The following is a 20,211-nucleotide window of genomic DNA, read 5'->3' as shown; positions in this document are numbered from 1 at the left end:
ACCCAGTGTTAAGCACAAACAGATGATATTATAATATTGAATTGTGAAAAGTACAGTTTCCATTGCTTAATAGTCCTAGGAATACATACCCCAGATTAGCAGCTTCTATTTTTTTTAAGATACCAACCTCCATTCTTTTAATTCCTCCAACCCCTCGACCACCATAATAGGAGGCATCCACAGTTGGCCACTTCTTAGTAGGCAAAGGTTCTTCTTCCTCCTGTGGAAATATGTTTTATAAATAGTTTTTAATTAATTTCTTAAAATACTGTTTAGTCAGAACTGGCTCATATTTAAATATTTTTCTGAATTATTCCATTACTATGGAAAAAAACTATATATAGAACATGTGGATGTATTTACACTTACATGCATAAATTTTGAGTGGAGTTCTACAGGATATGAGAACTCCTTTCCCTCCTCAAATGTTAAAAATCTCTCTTACATCATCCCTAGGTAACTAGAAGTTGCTCTTTAACTATGGGAATCATTTGGTATTTCAAATCTTTCACCACTTCATATTTAGAAAGATAAAATATTAAAATTAGGACAGCATTTTAACAGTCATTAAAGCATCAATGTATGTGTAGGTTTGGACGCTATGAAATTTAAACTGAAAAGATAGGCAGTTGAGAATTTTTGAAAATATTCAACACCAGCACATTCCTTATTTCATGTTCCTAACATGATTCTGGCTAACAGAATAATATAAAAGCACCAAGAATTTTGAAGAAAGTAATAGGATCTTTCAACTGTCAGCTTGGATCTTTTTTGTAAATAACCTAAGTGACATCAGAACTATTGATATAGTAGTATAAAAAGTATATTAAATCTTTATGTACTATTGATTCCAATGGTCAGTTTATATCTAGCAATGTATGAAGGTCCCATTCCTCTAGCATATGAAATAAATCATAAGAGGATGAAAAATAACCACTGATTTTTATAAATTAAAAAGTCAGTACATAGGTATCATAGTTATCTAACAGACAAAATTAATTGAATTTGGATAACGTATCTGCATATGGGAAAAAACAAACAGCCATATCAGTTTTTTAGGCACTCACTTACCTCTTTTGGTGCAGGGGGTGGTGGTGGTGGAGGATCCTTGATAACCTGTCAAAAAAAATCAAATATAAAAATTTCTATGGCATGGGGGGAAATAGTAAATGAAATGTGTAAAAACAATCAGATTCATAAAATACTGTGGTAGGTGCAAAGAAGTCCCCCAATGAACCTTGCCACCCCAATATTTATGCCCCTCTCTTTGAATCTTGGATTGCCTATAACTAGCTTTCGGCCAACAGAAAAAGGTAGAAAACGTATTATGTGACTTCTGAGGCCAGGTCAAAACAACTTAAGTTTCCCTGACATCCATGGAACACTCACTGTTGAGGAACACTGCTGTCAGGTCAGAAATCTAACCCAAGACCATCAAGCTGTGAGGAAACCCAAACTAATCTAGGCTGGGTGGTGACAGGGAGACACCAGCTGATCCCCAGCTATTTCAGCCATTCGAGAGGAGATATGGTACATATAAGAGAAAAGTCCATCTTGGACACCCAGGCACACCGAGCTTCCAGATGACTCCAGCCAAACTGGCACCTGACCACAATGAGACGCCAACTGAGAGTCTCCTAACAGCCTGTAAGGATACAAACTGTTGCTTGAAGCTACTTGTAACACATCAACTTCTTAGCCAAGATTCCTTTCCTGTGATGCGTTACTCATGAAATCTTTTATAGTTAATTCTTTTTTTTTTTTTTTTTTTTTTTTTTTTTTTTTTTTTTTTTTGAGACGGAGTTTCACTCTTGTTGCCCAGGCTGGAGTGCAATGGTGTGACCTCAGCTCACTGCAACCTCCACCTCCCGGGTTCAAGTGATTCTCCTGTCTCAGCATCTGGAGTAGCTGGGATTACAGGCACCCACCATCAAGTCTGGCTAATTTTTTTGTATTTTTGGTAAAGACGGGGTTTCACCATGTTGGCCAGGCTGGTCTCAAATTCCTGACCTCAGGTGATCCACCTGCCTCAGCCCCCAATACAGTTAATTCTTCTCGTGAATAGAATGGAACCTAAGGCTTAAGTTGAAATGACCTTTACTGGTATTGGGCTATCTGGATATTCACACCATCATGATGGAAAAATCTTTGACCAAGTGTCAATGTCTTCAGCCACTTCAGGTACACATCAAAGTCTCTATACTAAGAGGCAAAACTGAAAATGTTCCAGCTTGATGTCATCTGATATCAAATGTTTCAACTATGCTGTTAAATTTTCAAAGGTTTAAAACAATAGCAACTTTGAAAATGTGGTTCCATTTTTTCCTCATCAAAGGATTATTTTTAATGTGTAGCATGTTACTATGATCATGGATATATATTTAAAGACTGCTTGTCTTTTAAAGGTATGTACAAATATTTCCAGGTGAAATGATATGATTTTGATATTTTCATCAAAATAATTTGGGCGTTGGGAATTGGATACAGACACAGATGAAGTAAGATTGACAATAATGTTCCACCGCTGCACACACACCAGTGGTTCCCCGCTGCCCTGTTGGTTCTCACTTGTCTGCACCTCACACCATCACCCCACTAGTGTCCACTCTCTGGTGACCTCCTCCTTCAAGGCATTCTCCTGTGGTACCCTGCCCCCACCACTGGAGCACTTTTGCCAACAGCCCCCATCAGAGTGTTTTGTCAGCAGTCTGGGAACAACTCAGCCCTTCCAGTGCAGAAAGTGCTTGACCTCGAGAGGTCAAAGAACAAAGCCACATGCCCAGTCCCAGTCCCCCAGGCATTGGCATGAAGCTCAGGAGTGCTAAGCTGAGCCTTGGCTCCTGAAAGCATCCAGAAATGAAGTCAATCAACTAAATACAACTTATACTGCCTTCAAACCCTCAAAACATCAAAGAATATAAAAGCAAATAGCTTCATCCAAAGGACAGCAATTTCAAAAAGTAAAGCAAAATCAGCGAACACAGATGAGAAAGAATCAGCACAAGAATTCTGGCAACTCTAAAAGCCAGAGTGTCTTCTTACCTCCACATACTACCTCAATAACTTCCCAGAAATGGTTCTTAACCAGATTGAAATGTCTGAAATGACAGATACAGAATCAGAATCTGGATGGCAAGGAAGCCCAGTGAGATACAGAAGAAGACTGAAACCCAATCCAAGGAAACTAATAAAATTATCCAAGAGCTGGAAAATGACATAGTCATTTTATGAAAAAAAAATTGAACTTCTGAAAATCAAAAATTTGCTATAGGACTTTTATAACGCAATTAGAAGCATTAATAACAAAATAGACCAAGCTGGGAAAGAATCTCAAAACTCAAAGACTGCTCCTTTGAATCAATGCAGCCAGAAAAAAAAATTAAGAATTTTTTAAAATGAAAAAACAAACCTCCAGGAAATACGGGATTATGTGATGAGATCAAACCTATGACTCACTGGCATTTCTGAAAGAGACAGAGAACAAGCAACTTGGAAAATATATTTGAAGATATTGTCCACACAAATTTTCCCAACCTCACTACACAGGTAGGCATGCATATTCAGGAATTTTAGAGACTCTTTAAAATATACTGGGAAAGATAAGATATCTAGTCATCAGATCCTCCAGGTTCAACACAAAGGAAAGAAATGTTAAAGGCAGTTACAGAGAAGAGCCAGGTTAAGTACAAAGGGAATCCCATCAGGCCAACAGTGAACCTCTCAGCAGAAAGTTTACAAATCAAAAGAGATTGGGGGCCTATATTCAGCAACTTGAAAGAAAAGAAACTTCAACCAAGAATTTCAAATCCAACCAAACCAAGCTTCCCAAGTGAAGGGGAAATATAATCCTTTTCAAACAAGAAAATTCTAAGGGAATCCATTACTATCAAATATGTTTATAAGAGGTCCTAAAAGGAGCACTAAACATGGAAATGTAAGACCTGCCACCACAAAAACACACTTATGTACATATCACATTGGCACTATAAAGCAACTATATAATCAAGTCTATATAAAAACTAGCTAACAACATGACAAGATCAAATCTTCACATATCAATATTGACCTTGAAGATAAATGGGTTAAGTGTCCAACTTAAAAGGTACAGAGTGGCAGGTTGGATAAAGAAGCAAAACCCAACTATATGCTATATTCAAGAAACTCATCTCACATAAATTACATATATATGCTGAAAGAAAGGAATAGAGAAAGATCTTTCAAGCAAACAGAAAACAACAACAACAAAAAGTAAGAGGGGTTGCAATTCATATTTCAGACAATACAGACTTTAAATCAGCAATGATCAAAAAGGACAAAGAAGGGCATTGCTTAATGATAGAAGTTTCCAGTCAACAAGAAGACTTAATTCTTCTAACATACACTCCCAAATTGGAGATCCCAGATTCATAAAACAAGTTCTTAGAGACCTATGAAGAAGTTTAGATAACCACACAATAATAATGGGTGACTTCAACACTCCACTGACAGTATTGGACAGATCACTGAAGCAGAAAACTAACAAAGATATTCAAGACCTAACCTCAACATTTAACCAAACGAACCTAACAGACATCAACAGAATACCCAACAACAACAAAATATACATTCTTCTCATCTGCGTATGGCACATATTCTAAGATCGACCACATGCTTGGCCATGAAGCAATTCTCAACAAACTTAAAAACAACAAAATCATACCAATCACACTCTCAGAACACAGTACAATAGAAATAGAAATCAATACCAAGAAGAGTTCTCAAAACCATACAATTACAGGGAAATTAAACAAACTTGTTCCTAAATGACTTTCAGGCAAAGAGTGAAATTAAGGGAGAAATTTAAAAATTCTTTGAAATCAATGAAAACAAAGATTCAACATCCCAGAATCTCTGGGACACAGCTAAAGCAGTTTTCAGAGAAAAGTTTATGGTGTTAAATGCCTACATGAAGAAGTTAGAAAGATCTCAAATTAACAAGCTAACATCACACCTAGAGGAACTAGGAAACCACGAGTAAACCAACCCCAAAGCTAGCAGAAGAAAAGAAAACCAAAATCAGAGCTGAACTGAAGGAAACTGAGATATGAAATCTGTAAAAAAGATCAGCAAAGTCAAAATTTGGTTCTTTCAAAAAATAAGATTGATAAACCACTAACTAGATCAATAAAGAAAAAAGAGAAGATCCAAATAAGCATAATCAGAAATGACAAAGGGGACATTACAGATCCCACAGAAATACAAGAACTCTCAAACACTATTATGAATACCTTTATGCACACAAACTAAAAAATCTAGAAAAAAAAGGGTAATTCCTAAAACTATACACTTTTGATTATTGAATAACAAAGAAATACTTATCCTGAACATACCAATAACAAGTTCTGAAACTTGATCAGTAATTTTAAAAAATCCAGAAAATGCCCTAACAGGACAGATTCGTGGCTGAATTCTACCAGACACATAGAGAAGTCCTGGTACCAATCCTACCGAAGCTATTCCAAAAAATTGAGGAGAAAGGACGCCTTCATAACTCACTCTATAAGGCTAACAACATTCTGATACCAAAATCTGTCAGAGAGATAATGAAAAAAGAAAACTTCAGACCTATATGCCTGATGAACATAGACACAAAAGTCCTCAACAAAATACTAGCAAACCAAATCCAGCAGTGTATCAAAAAGTTAATCCACCATGATCCAACAGGCTTTATCCCTGGGATGCAAAGTTGGCTCAACACATGTAAATCAATAAATATGATTCATCACATGAACAGAACTAAAAACAAAAGCCACATGATCATCTCAACAGACTCAGAAAAGACTTTCAATAAAATTCCACATCCCTTCATGTTAAAATTCTCAACAAACTAGGCATCAAATAACATACCTCAAAATAGTAAGAACCATCTATGATAAACCCAAAGTCAACATTATTATTAAACAGGCAAAAGATGGAAGGATTTCTCTAAAGAAATAGAATAAGACAAGGATGCCCACTCTCACCACTTCTATTCAGTGTAGTCCTGGAAGTCCTAGCCAGAGAAATCAGGTAACAGAAAGAAATAAAAGGCATGCAAATAGGAAAATAAGAAGTCGAAATTATCCCTCTTCACTGATAATATGATTCAATATTCAGAAAAACCTAAATATTATTTCAAAAAGTTCCTGAACCGGATAAACAACTTCACTAACCTTTCAGATTACAAATCAAATGTACAAAAATCAGTAGTATAGCTGTACATCAATAATGTCCATGCTGAGAGCCAAATCAAGAATTCAATTACAACAGTCAAAAAAAGAAAAAGAAATTTAAAAAAACCTTGGAATACAGCTAACCAGTGAGGCAAAAGATCTATGCAATGAGAATTACAAAACTCTGCTGAAAGTAATCAGAGATAACAAAAACAAATGAAAAAGCATTCTATGCTCATGAATAGGAAGAATAAATATTGTTAAAATAATCATATTGCCCAAAGCAATTTACAGATTCAATGCTATTTCTATCAAAATATCAACATCATTTTTCAGAGAATTAGAGAAAACTATTATAAAATTCATATGGAACCAGAAAAGAACCTGAATAGCCAAAGCTATTCTAAGCAAAAAGAAAAAAGCAGGAGGCATCACACTACCTGTCTTCAAACTATGCCACAAGGCTAGAGTACACCAAAGCAGCACGGTACTGGTACAAAAACAGACCTGTAGACCAATAGAAAAGGTTAGATAACCCAGAAATAAAACCACACACCTACAACCATCTGATCTTCAACAAAGTTGACAATAACAAGCAATGGGGAAAGAACTCCCTATTCAGTAACTGATTCTGGCATAACTGGCTAGCTATATGTGGAAGATCGAAACTAAACCCCTTCTTTTCACCATACATAAAAACCAGCTCAAAATGAATTAAAGACTTAAATATAAAACCTACAACTCTAAAAGAAAACCTAGGAAATACCATTCTGGATATAGGCTTTGGCAAAGATTTCATGATGAAGTTTCCAAAAGCAATGGCAGCAAAAGCAAAAATAAACAAGTAGGGCCTAATTAAACTGAAAAGCTTCTGCACAGCAAAAGAAAGTGTCAACAGAGTAAACAGATAATCTACCGAATGGGAGAAAATATTTGAAACTATGCATCCAATAAAGGTCTAATATCCAGAATCTGTAAGAAAGTTAAATCAAAAAGCAAAAAACAAACAACCTCATTAAAAAAAAAAAAAAAAAAAAAAAATGGGCAAGGGACACGAACAGGCACTTCTGAAAAGAAGACACATACATGGCCAACAAGCTTATTTTAAAAATGCTCAATATTGCTAATCATTAGAGAAATGCAAATCAAAACCACAATAAGATACCATCTCACACCAATCAGAATAGCTGTTATTAAAAAGGGAAAAAACAAAAAACAAAAAAACAGGAGTTAGCAAGGCTGTAGAGAAAAGGGAATGTTTATACACTGCTAGTGAGAATATAAATTAGTTCAGCCATTGTGGAAAGCAGTTTGAAGATTTCTCAGAGAACTTAAAGCAGAACTACATTTAATCCAGCAATCCCATTTTTGGGTATATTCCCAAAGGAATATAAATCATTCTACCAAAGACACAGGCACTTGTATGTTCATCACAACACTATTCACAATAGCAAAGACATGGAATCAACCTAGATGCCCATCAATGATGGACTGGCTAAAAAAAAAAAAAAAAAAAAAAAAAAAAAAAAAAAAAAAAAAAAAAACAACTGATACAGATACACCAGTGAATACTAAACAGCTATTTTTTAAAAAAATGAAATCATGTCATTGGCAGCAACATGGATGCAGCTGGAGGCCATTATCCTCAGAGAATTAGCACAGAAACAGAAAACCAAATACCACCTGTTCTTTCTTATAAGTGGAAGCTGCACATTGAGTACAAATGGACAGAAAGATGGGAGCAACAGACAGCATAGCCTACTTGAAGTGAGGACCTAGTAGAAAGGTGAGCATCGAAAAACTACCCATCAGGTACTATGCTCACTACCAGGGTGATGAAATCATTTGTACACCAAACACCAGCAACACATAATTCACCTCTGTAACAAACCTGTACATGTACCCTTGAATCTAAAATAAAAATTGAAAGAAAAAAACTGACAATAAGTTGAGAATCATTGAAGCTGAGTGATGAGGACTCAATGGGAAGTTCATTATCTTAGTTTTTTAAATTTTGTTTAATTTTTAATTTTTGTGGGTATGTATATTAGTCTCTGTCTTCATAAATATTTGACATTTTCCATAGTGAAAGGGTTTTTATTGATGTTATTGATAATGTTTAGAGAACTGACCCATAATTTTCTGTGTGTATAATATTCTCCTCATCTAAATTTTAGTTTAGATTCAAACCTCAGGGAAAAAATACACAGACAATAATGACGAAAATACAGATACAACTAGACAGTAATTAAATTTGACTGAATCTCCTTTTGAATGTTACAAAAAAGCCATTATTCCTATTTACCTCTTTTATTTAATTCAATTTTATTTTTTCAATAATCACAAAATTCCAGTAGATTTTGGTAAACGTGAAAGATAAAACTTTATGACTTTTTATAATTAGCCCAGAAATAAATGCCAGTAGAGAATTAAGATTTTAAATAATACAATAATAAAACAAAATAAAGTTAAGTTCATCAAACTGCAGGTGTATTTCTTCTATAAAAAAAGAAAGCATGTCATATGACTATGAACTTGCATGTCCAAAACAATTAATGAAAACCAAATCTGCTAGCATTTTATAACAAAATCAAAGCTAACCTAACCATCTTCATTTAAAAACTAACACTCCTTCCAATCTTCCCTGTTTCTTTCAAGTGAATAACTTTTTTCAGTTGCAGCCTCAAAAAGTTGGCATAATCCATAATCTCTTTTCTCCCTGCTAATGACTTTACCAAACCATTTCCATGCCCAATACATTCTTTGAAATATCCCCCACCCTCCTTTCTCCCTGATGAATTCTCCCTATTTTCCCAAAGCATATATGATTCTTTTGATATGCACAGATGCATTATTCTCTCCTAGAATTTATCCAAGTTTATTATTTTATCTACCAAAAAAGGGTAAGTTTATTAATTTTATCTACAAAGAAATAGTAAGTTTCATGGGAACAAGTGTTATGTCTGCTTTGCTCCTCACTGCCTTTCTAGTATTTAATAGAATGTCTAGCACAAATTAGACCTTCAAGGAAGTAAGGAAAGTTAGGAAGAGAGGAAAAGGAAAGAAGTGAGAAGGGGAGAGAAAAGGAGGGAGGAAGGGACAAAGAAAGAGAGGGAAGAAGGAAGAAAGGGAAATTAGGAAGAGAGGAAAAGGAGCAGGAAGAAAGGGAGAGAAGAGAGGAAGAAACAAATTGAGAGAGTGAAAAAGGAGAAAGGGAAGGAAGGAGATGGACTGCTGAGGGAAGGACAAGGGAAGAAGCGATTCTTTTTCTTTTTTTTTCTTTTTTTTTTTTTCTTTTTTTGAGACGTAGTCTCGCTCTGTCGCCCAGGCTGGAGTGCAGTGGTGCGATCTCAGCTCACTGCAAGCTCCGCCTCCCGGGTTTACGCCATTCTCCTGCCTCAGCCTCCCGAGTAGCTGGGACTACAGGCGCCCGCCACCTCGCCCGGCTAGTTTTTTGTATTTGTTAGTAGAGAGGGGGTTTCCATGTTAGCCAGGATGGTCTCGATCTCCTGACCTCGTGATCGGCCCGTCTCGGCCTCCCAAAGTGCTGGGATTACAGGCTTGAGCCACCGCGCCCGGCAGAAGGGATTCTTTTCATTCCCTTCCCTGGTCACTCCTAAAAGCATATTCTCAAGATTCTTTGTACCTTAAATGTATCCAGTACAACATTGTTTCAACTCCTCCAATGCATACACAATCAAAACTTCAATACTCTGAAAAGTTCCACCAAGTTGTAGTCTAACTATGTTTGAATTACTGCAATAAAGAGAAATCCACTACCTTACAAAGCAATTCAGTCCATTGGCAAGGAACCCACATCATTTGAAAGTTTTTCCTCCAAATGAAGCCAAAGCATTTCCCACTCTGTAGTTTCCAGTCTTTAGTCTTGATCCTAGAGTCTGGCAATACACCACACACACACATACATACACACACACACACACACACACACACACACACACACACACACACGCACTCTCTCTTTCAGAGGAGACCAGTTCCTATTTTTGAATGCTAGGATAATTACCGTATATCTATTGAGTCTACCAATCTGGAACCTAAATATATCAAACATTTCTCATGAGATAGTTCTGAGTTATCTGGTTATCTTGGTCATTTTTTTTTTTTTAGCACATATTGATTTGATCAATATTTCAAAGTGTGGTTTCTAGAACTGATAACATTTTAAGTATGGCTGAGCCATTAGAAATAAATGAATGGTGCTCAGACAAAGGAGATGCATCCCCATCTTTTCTCAGCACCCCATTCTAAGAATTTTAATTATAGTCACAAAATTTATTGATAGTTATAATTACCATAGCCCTTTTTGCATCAATGACTAAATGCTCTACTTGTAGTTAAATTAGACATCTAACTTATTTCTCTATCTCCAACTGATTCCCCATTTTAACCTATGTAGCCAGGTCAATATTTTTCTAACAGAAGCTTAATCGATCATTTCCCTGGTAAAAAAAAAAAAAAAAAAAACTAATAGTCCCAGTGTTCACAATTTGAATCAATAAATTACTAAATTTTCTTGGAAAGACCTTACAAGTAATGCTTCCACTCTTAGTTTTGTGAATTTCCATAAAGTACTCTCTGGAGTTCTCTCACTAGAAAAAGATCAAGGTACATTCTTCCATTCCACTAAGTCTGAGAATAATATATCTGAACTCATTTTCATTTCATTGTGAGGACTTCAAATTTACTCTTCTTATTACATGTACATCTTGCACTGTTATATAAATTTCTGAGGACATAAATAGTATCCCCAACCCTGTTCTGTATTACATCCTCCTGAGAATTACTCAACATCCCTCTCCATAACTCTTCCTTTTTTAAAATGTCATATTCATTATCCCATACAGCATCCAGTTTAACAATGATATGGGAAAACTGAATGTCAATTTAAAATCCCCATATGACCACTGTTGTCAAACTCACATAGTATCATGGGAGACATCTTTACATTCCTTCTCTTCACTGGAGATCCTTTATGTAACATAAACTGCAAGATAAAGTATCAAAGCCCCTTTTGCAGCACATAAACATGAGCCAGTTTTTCTGTTCTCATTGTTAAAATGGCTCAGCATGGTGTCAGTCCCTCCACAGTTAAGGCCTAACATGTATCTACAAACATCCCCCTGCATGGACCTCCTCTCTAGCCAGCCTGATGATCCTGGTGCTTCCCCCAAATACAATGATCATTTTCCTGTTACGTCCCAACCAGCCTTCACAGAGTAGCCCACCAACTTCCTGTTGTTGCATCTAGAAGACATAAAACTTTTTAAAGTATATGTTGCTGCACAGTTGAACCATTTATGCCTCATTAATTTGGGTTTATATGTTGATTTTGCAATTTTTAAATTATCACTGACAATTACAAATTTCTTAATGGCGATAATCATTTCTCCTTATTTATACATGCCATCATGCCTAATAAAGTGCTCTGCACACAGCAGATACTGAAGGTACTAAAAATATACTGAAAATGAAATTGATGGAACTGAGAATGTTCACAAAAAATTATAGTTGATTTCCAAATGTGTAAGTAAAATATTGAGGAAAAATATACAAAAATAATAAACAGGTTTACATGAAATGGAAATATTACTAGTCCCTAAGAAAATGAAACACTAAATGTTTCCCTCAATCAATAAAGTCAGATAACTCAATTGTAGAACGGGAGATAGAAGTATACTAAGTTTCTTCATCTGGGAAATAAATTGGATTAACTGTAGGTCCTTGTCAAAATGACAGTTCTTATAAAATGATAAAAAATACATATTACAATGTTTCCACCAGGTTTTTGCCTCTGTGCCTTTCCATGGTTAAATACGGCCATATGTCTATATGCAATTGTATTCACCTTATTCCAGAAAAGAACATTAGAGTTCTTTTCAGTAGCGTGCCATTATTCTTTTGTGTGAATAATTCATGACTTATTATAAATTTAAAGTGAAATAAAGTCCTGACAAGTATATTTTCTACATTGTTAATAATGAAAACAAAGCCCTCAAAGCTCTACGTAAATCAAATTTTGATCTGGTAAATTAAGAGACACAACCACCATCACAACAAATAATAGCACCTTCAGAAACTGAACCAGAGCTAAGGTTCATCTGTGTGTTGTTAACACTATTAACAAGAACCACCCTTTATTGGTGCTGCCAGATGCCACATACTCTGTCTCTATAGTTCTTTTATTTTCATACTAACTCTGTGTAATCACTATGTTTATCCTCATTTTAAATATAAGGAGAGGAAAGCTCTAACTTCAATAACTCGCCCAAATACATACAAAGAGAATACACACAAATAGGATTCAAATCGAGGACCAAGTCCACCTATCTCCAAACTCTGAATTCAACTTCTGCCATATGACATCTTTTTAAAATAAGGTTTAGTTTGCAAAGGGAAAGGGTGCAGAAGAAAAAGCCTGTGATCTGTTGAGTAGTTCTTACTTACTTGCATGGATGGATGGGTGGATGGACGGATGGATATATGGATGGATGGATGGATGGGTGGATGGATGGATGAATGAATGGATAGATAGACGATAGATAATTACACAGATAGTTATATTTAAAACTTCTAATAACTATGTAAGTTAGAGTTTATCACCATTTTATATAGATATAACATTTAGCTAATATGCCCAATGTCACCCACATAAAAATTTGGGGACGAAAAACAAAATGGTTTTCTTGTGATGTTTCAAAATGCTCCCTCTCTCCACTCTGCCACACAACCTCATGAGTAACAAAGAAGGGTGAAAATAATCTGAAGCCATTTGGCTCAAAAGCCAAAAATGGCAAAAATCTGTGTTCAACTGACATTCCTACATTTCAGTAAAACTAGTTCAGGAGAAAAGAAAGATTTACTGTTAGTAAAAATACATTAAAAACTAGAGTCATGAGAATCCCATTCTTATATCAAATAGTGCAAGAATACACATTCATTTCAGAAAAGAATGTATTCATATGCACCATATTTTATGAGAATTTGCAGATTTTAAAAGGCATAATATTGCCTAGTTGCCAGAATTTTTTCCACTTAGCATCCTTCAGCTCTGTATTGAAGATTCTGGAAAACACTTTCACCACTTTATGAACCATATGCAGAGTTTGATTCTTCTCCAATTTTTTTTTCATTTGTTATTATCATCATCAGGGAGGATTACATCTCATCTACTTAGCTGCTAGAATGAAGATTTCAGTTTGGAAGAGAGCCGATTTCTTAAAAAAAAAAAAAAAAAGTTAGCTGCTTCAGGCAACAGTCCTTTTGATCTGCTCATTAACACTTTTCAAATGTTCGAGTGATATGGGCATTCTTTGCGCTAAAAAATGTCAGCACTGGAGCCTGCAGCCAGCTTGATGCAATCATATGTTCCAATATTCAGAAAAGAGTGAAAAGAACTGTCAACATTGAATTGCCTTGGATTAAAAAAAAGATATTGTACAATGACTGTAGACCAAGTAGTATTTCGGAACTGATTTTTGCCAGTGACAAAAAAAATGCCCAATTTATCAGCAATGTCATCTAGGTGCCTAGGGACCTAGACAATAGAGAAACATTCTTAGTATTTACAAGAATTTGTTTAAAATATGTGGGGGTCTTCCTTTCATTCTCCCTTTTCTTTTTGATAAGATCAGAGAGGAAGTAAAATGCCTTTCTTTTGACACACGTAAACACAAAGTTCTTATGTTATTGCTTGCGAGGTCCTGCTTTTCTGAATTCCACAAAGTATCTAACTTCAACATCTAGCCTTCAACATCCTGACCAAAATATAATTCAAGTTATCTCATCCTCTGCTTTTTTTTCCTCCTTGACAAACTCATCAATGATTAAATAGTTCTACTTTGAACAAGTAAATAAGTAGCCTGAAATCTGGACAATAAATATAATTTAGAATGCTAAATGAGGACTGAGAAGAACAGTGTGTATTCTGCCAGGAGTTAAGTAAAGGTGCTTCTGTTAAAGCAAATAAACGGAGACCAGGATGAGTTTGATACTATTTCGTAAAAGATGCTCTGTTGGAAAACATCACCATGAAAGCAGTAAGACCTAACATCACACTCTATTTCAAGAAGGCAACCAAACATAAATCATTTTAATTAATGGTGTAAGGAAGGCATATTAAAATTTAAATTACTTCTATTTTATTGTGCATTCCAAAAAAGAAATCAGGCTCCTCTCTAAGTACCTCAATAAAGGTACCAGGAGCCCTCCTCGACAATAAAAAACAAGTGCAATGTACAGCATTATTACTATTTAGAAAAGAACAGCACAGCTGTTCCTGGCTAAGAAAATGATTCTATAGAGTTCCAGCTAGACATATCCTCATAGCGTGAGATCAACTTACTTATAGGCAAATTGGGCTTTAAAAATATAAAAAAGACCATTTGTAAATGGCCTTTTAAATTAAAATTTATGAGATCTTTATGTAATGTCTTAAATGCACTAAAGAAAAATGAATTTGCAATTTTCCCTTGAGGCTCAGAACATTGGCCAAGGACACTAAAGCAAGTGAATATTTGTCATTTTCAGCATATTCAGGTATTTATTTGCAGCTGTATAACACAATCTAATTGACAATACTCCAGAAAGCCTTTGTTTGCCACCTCATCTGTAATTCATCTGAACTGTCTGGTTACCCCAAACTATGCAACTATAGGACTGTCATTTCTCCTATCCTGATTTGTAAAACAAATTTGCTCTTACCTCAAAATATCCTCTAATCTAAACAATGATGAAAACATCCATAATTTCTGATGTAACTAACAATTCAAAACAGGATAAGTTTTGTTTTAATGCCTCCTGCCTTTTTAACCTAGGGAAAAAGACAGGATGCTGATGACGGCTTTGTTAAAGAAAGGAAGTTATAGAGGATGGATATAAGGAAGGATACTCAATGAACAGGATATAGACTCTTAAACAGATGTTAAGACATAACTTCACAAAAAATGATAACTTTTCCCTTCATGGAACAGTGTGAAAACTGAACACAATCTATCATTCATTAATGGTAGTGCCTAAATATTCAAATGTACATAAGGCTCCTTTTTTATAAGGCTTACTAGATAAAGGTCTCCAAATATCATTGGTTTAGATTTATACTTTTGTATGGAAGGCCCAGACACACAGAGGACACTATCTGCAACATTTAAATTACATCACATCTCTCCGTCATTCTTGAAAACAGTCTTTAGTATGAACCGAAAGATTTAAAATTTAAAAAATATTCTCATATTAAAAGCATCTTGTCTGACCAGATCTTCTATGGCAGGAGTTTTTCCTTAATCTTTTTTATTATATGCCCCTTGATAAGGTTTGGCTCTGTGTCCCCACCCACATCTCATCTCGAATTGTGATCCCCATAATCCCCACGTGTTGAGGGAGGGACCTGGGTGAGAGCTGATTGAATCATGGGGGTGGTTTCCCCCATGCTGTTCTCATGATAGTGAGTGAGCTCTCACGAGATCTGATTGTTTAATGAGGCAGTTTTCCCTGCTCTTACTAGGCTTCTCTTTCCTTCTTCCTGAAGAAGGTCTTTGATTCCTCTTCACCTTCTGCCATGATTGTACGTTTCCTAAGGCCTCCCCAGCTACGCAGAACTGTAAGTCAATTAAACCTTTCCTTATAAATTACCCAGTTTCAGGCAGTTCTTTATAGGAGTGTAAAAATGGACTACTACATCGCCCTTAGCAGTCTGGTGAATCTATGGACCAGTTCCCATAATAATTATTCTAAGTTAAAATGCCTTTTAAAATTTAAAAGGGTCCTAAGTTAAAGGACCCCAATCATATTGAAATGTAATTTTCAAATTTATTTTTAAAAATATGAGATATGGAAATATGTATGTTTCTCTATTAACTCATTAAATAATAAACTCATAATAGGTCTAGAAACTATCATAATTTTAAAGTAGCAATGCCTGTAAAACACATTTCAAAGATACCTGAACAGTAGCCACAAGTAATGGTGTATGCCTATATTCCCTGCTACTTGGGAGGCTGAGGCTGAGATAGGAGGATCTCTTAAGCCCAGGAGTTCTAGGCTGCAGTGAGCTATGATCATGCCACTGCACTCCAGCCTGAGTGACAGAGAACCCGACTCTTAAAAAAAAAATCTGAACAACTATAAATGTGATATGGGATACATGTGGTTGCTGCTGGTGACAGTTTTCATAACTGTTAATATTTTTGTGGGCAGGGTAAAAAATTAATCAATGAAAAAATGATGATTTCAGTTAGAAGGAAAAAGAAAGATGTATTTTTTTTCCATATAAGTTCACGATTCTCAGGTGAGACATCCCTGTGGGGTATATGTAGCAGCAACTAGACAAAAGTTAAACCGCTTCTACTTCAGAGTTTCATTACAATTAAGAAATTCTTATGTAGTTGTATCTTAGTTCCTACTAAAAATGATTACAAAGGCCACATTTCCCATTGTACATATATTATACAGAACAAAGTTTAAATGAAGTCAACGAAAATTATATCGAGAGTGATTGTATCATAAATTTTCTCAAGCACAATATTTCTCCATAATTGACAGAATTGTTTACTATAACCAGCAAAAAAGGTACTCTATTTTGAATTTGATTTCCAAGTAAAGCAATATCAATTTTCTCAATTTTAAGAATTGGGATAGGTCAAGAAGATGCGTTCAATAATAAGTATTCACCATGCAACATGCCTGGTTTACAATGATGGGTAGAATACACACAGTACCTGCCTTCATGAAATTATTAGTCTGTAAGGGGAGAGAGATTTTAAACAAATAATACATAAATCATTTTCTAATTATAATTTTACTTAAATATCTCCAAAAAGGTAACATTTGCTCACCTGACAGGGTAATGTTATAAAAATTTTGGCTAAAAATTTAATATAAAACATCATAGAAGGGATGTTTCTGACTTTGATATGTTTCTTTTCCCTGATATAAAACTGGTACAGCTAACCAGGTATATATCATAGTTTCACAGACACAGTAATTAGTCAAATGTTCAAATTTTTTGCTTTCCTTCATAGAGTGAAGATCAATTTCTAGCTTTTAAGGGGTTCAATAGTTCAATATCTGAATATGAATAAAACTGTACTGGCTCCTCTAGCAAATCATTTCACCCCTGAGAAAGCTGTCCATGGATCTCTGTCGTCAAATGATTCTAATAACATATATGCGTGAGACACTTCCGAAAATTGTAAACCTGTCTCTTCCAAAAATCCCTTGTTGCTCTAAGATAGTAAGTAAATTCTATTCAGTATATGAAGCATTATGCATACTATCTTCAAAGTTACAAAACAGAGGGGTTATTCTAATTTTAAAGGATGCATATTGGTTTTAATAGCCTTGGTACCATTGCAAATATTTTAAAGAATATTTCATTGCCTCTCATTTTGCAATTGCTTGTACCCTATAAAAAGTTCAGGGTTTTTGTTTTCTTTTCTTTTTTGTAATGCATTTGTCTGGAAACAAAAATTCCCCAACTCGGGAATATCAGAAACATTCAAGAGATATATAAGTTTCTTCTTGCTGCTGTAACAAATTATCATACACTTAGTGTCTTAAAGCCACATAAACATTTTTTTAATACTTCTGGAAGTCTGGAGTCTGAAGTGAGTCTTACAGGGTTAAAAATCAGGTGTTGGCAAAACTGGTTCCTCCTGAAGTCTCTAGGGATGGATTTGTTTCTTGCCTCTTCCAGCTTCTAGTGACTGCCAGCATTCCTTGGCTCATGGCTGCATTGCTCCAATCTCTACCTCTATGGTTACATTGCCTTCTTTCCATCAATAGTCTAATCTCCCTCTGTCTCCCTTTTATAAGTCTTGGATTTCATTGATGACCCATCTAGATCACCCTGAATAATATCAAGATGTTTAATTTAATCCCATCTTCAAAGTCCCTTTTGCTATATCAGGTAATATTACAAGGTTCCAGGGATTAAGACCTGGATGTCTTTAGGGATCTTTATCTATTTTGTTGAAAGAGGCTCTTCCAAACTGCATAACCTCTGGAGCTGCCTCAGTCTAACCAAATCCCCTTCCTCTCTGGGAGAACTGCCACCATTGGAAACCTGGCAGCCACTGTTCTGAAAGACTTGCTGTTATTTGAGGCAGAAAAAAGAAAAAAAGACCTGAGAATCACTGTCTAAAATACAAGTAACATTGTCATCACTGACTCATTGATTAGAGGTCTATGAGATTTTAAACCCTGAATGATGAATGATTCAGTCATGTTATAAAATATGACTTAGTATTTCATATTTTGGCATTTTATAAAATATGAAATGACTGGATGAAGAATATGTGACAGATATTGAGACTTCTGTTCAGGGAGTTTTCTTTCCATGATCTCTGTATTGATAAGAGCTCCTGAGCATATGACGCTCACAGAGGTGGACAGCTGACACACCATAAATGTGCCTAAGAAGAGACATTTTAAGTTATTTAGTCATGTTTCAGTTGAGAGATTAGATTTAAATATTTGCCACTAGTTCTTAAAACACATTCAAGCAAAAAGACATTTGCCCAACACCATGTTGAAACAGATGAATTTCATTTTCTATTAAAAAGTTCATTGCTAGGAATGATAATCAAAGTCAAATTGATCCCCAATAATTTAACACTACTAAGAATTACTTAAATGGTCACATCCTAATTTCAACATTGCACAAATATATAATCTAAAAGGAACAAAATAAGATAAACACCCTGCAATTGTACTATAATACCCTCTGAAAACTCAAGATCCTTTTCCACAAGGTTATCATCACACTATCTCCTTTTTACATCACGTCTTCATTTTTCTCTAGTTCACTTAATTTCAGCTTAAGATTCCAGCTATCTATACTTTGTTAGAAGTACTTTGTTCTGGCCGTATTTAAGGTGCAATATCTGTCACTGCCTTTCCATTTCCATTGTTAATGGAACTCAGTTGGATACAGTCTTAAATAATTTTTGTCAGGACTAGACTTTAGCACTACTTTGAAGCCAGCAAAGTTTCTTTCAGGTAATTAGATTGATCGAATCTCTCCAGTGGCTTCTCATCATCCCTGGGAAGAGATCAGACTTTCTATTACAAGACATAGGAGGTCCTCCCCAATGGGTTCATGCCAAAACCCAAACCATCATTCACCTAGCACAGTAGGTCTCAGCCTAGCACTTCTAAAAGCAATCAGAATAACTCATGATTCCACATGCACTTCATCTGAAATGTGCTTCAAGAACTGCCAACATCTTATTCATGACTCAGAACTGAATTGGGGGTCATCAGGTCAACCAGGTTTCTCTGAAATGCTCCCTGTAGTCTTGGCAAACCCTTCCTCCTTTATGTTTCTACGGTTCTTTACAACATCTCTACTGGGACTTCAATTACCTTCCATTTACACTTATTTGCACACATTTTTATGTTTCCATATTAAAATGTGAATTTCCATATCATATTATAAGCATTTTTGTATCCCCAGTTCCTAGCACAATACTGACATCTACTAGATAATCAATATTAGCCAAGGGCTGAATTCAGAATTTCACCTCTCCTTTGTTCTTGCTTTAAAATCTACTTTAGGAAACATTTGCTATCATTCACTTATACCTAGGTATAAATATAAGTTCATACTTATATGAACTTAGAAGGGCAAATTGCTTTTTAATCTATATTTCTAAGGGTAAAATAAAGGTGGTCTCCTCTATTAAATAAGGTCAGGAAATTAATAAACATCCAGGATGTTTCTGAAGATAGGAAGCCTTTCTGATATCCTGATACTCCACTATTAAAGGGCCCTCTTTATGCCTTGCAGAAAGTAACTCCATGATTTGAGACCTGCAGAGTCCAAGGCTTTAGAGTCCCATGTGCCTAGTCTCTGATCTAGTCACCTGATGATTGGTTCCCTCCTTGATATCCAAAATGATGGTCAAAACCTATATTTGAGCACATTTCATTTTGCATATGTCTTTTTTAAAAAATTGATAAATGGGATCTAATTAAACTAAAGAGCTTCTGCACAGCAAAA

The 20,211-nt window shown here is 35.3% G+C and overlaps 1 protein-coding gene across 2 annotated transcripts in view; it reads right to left on the bottom strand.

Annotated features, from left to right (window-relative positions):
* ANTXR2 (ANTXR cell adhesion molecule 2) overlaps positions 1 to 20,211 on the bottom strand; it is a 157,445-nt gene that overhangs the window by 68,960 nt on the left and 68,274 nt on the right. For both annotated transcript variants that reach the window (XM_030916282.1, XM_010354122.2), the window contains exons 13-14: positions 1,072 to 1,116; positions 128 to 220 (exon numbers count right to left, since the gene is read on the bottom strand). In XM_030916282.1, the coding sequence (XP_030772142.1) occupies positions 128 to 220; positions 1,072 to 1,116 (138 nt within the window). The remainder of the gene's footprint in view (positions 1 to 127; positions 221 to 1,071; positions 1,117 to 20,211) is intronic.

The sequence above is a fragment of the Rhinopithecus roxellana genome, chromosome 2 (genome assembly GCF_007565055.1).
Source record: "Rhinopithecus roxellana isolate Shanxi Qingling chromosome 2, ASM756505v1, whole genome shotgun sequence".
In the NCBI taxonomy this organism is placed as follows: Eukaryota; Metazoa; Chordata; class Mammalia; order Primates; family Cercopithecidae; genus Rhinopithecus; species Rhinopithecus roxellana.
The sequence above is the reverse complement of the archived record's forward strand: the minus strand, read 5'-3'. Positions and strand labels throughout refer to the sequence as shown.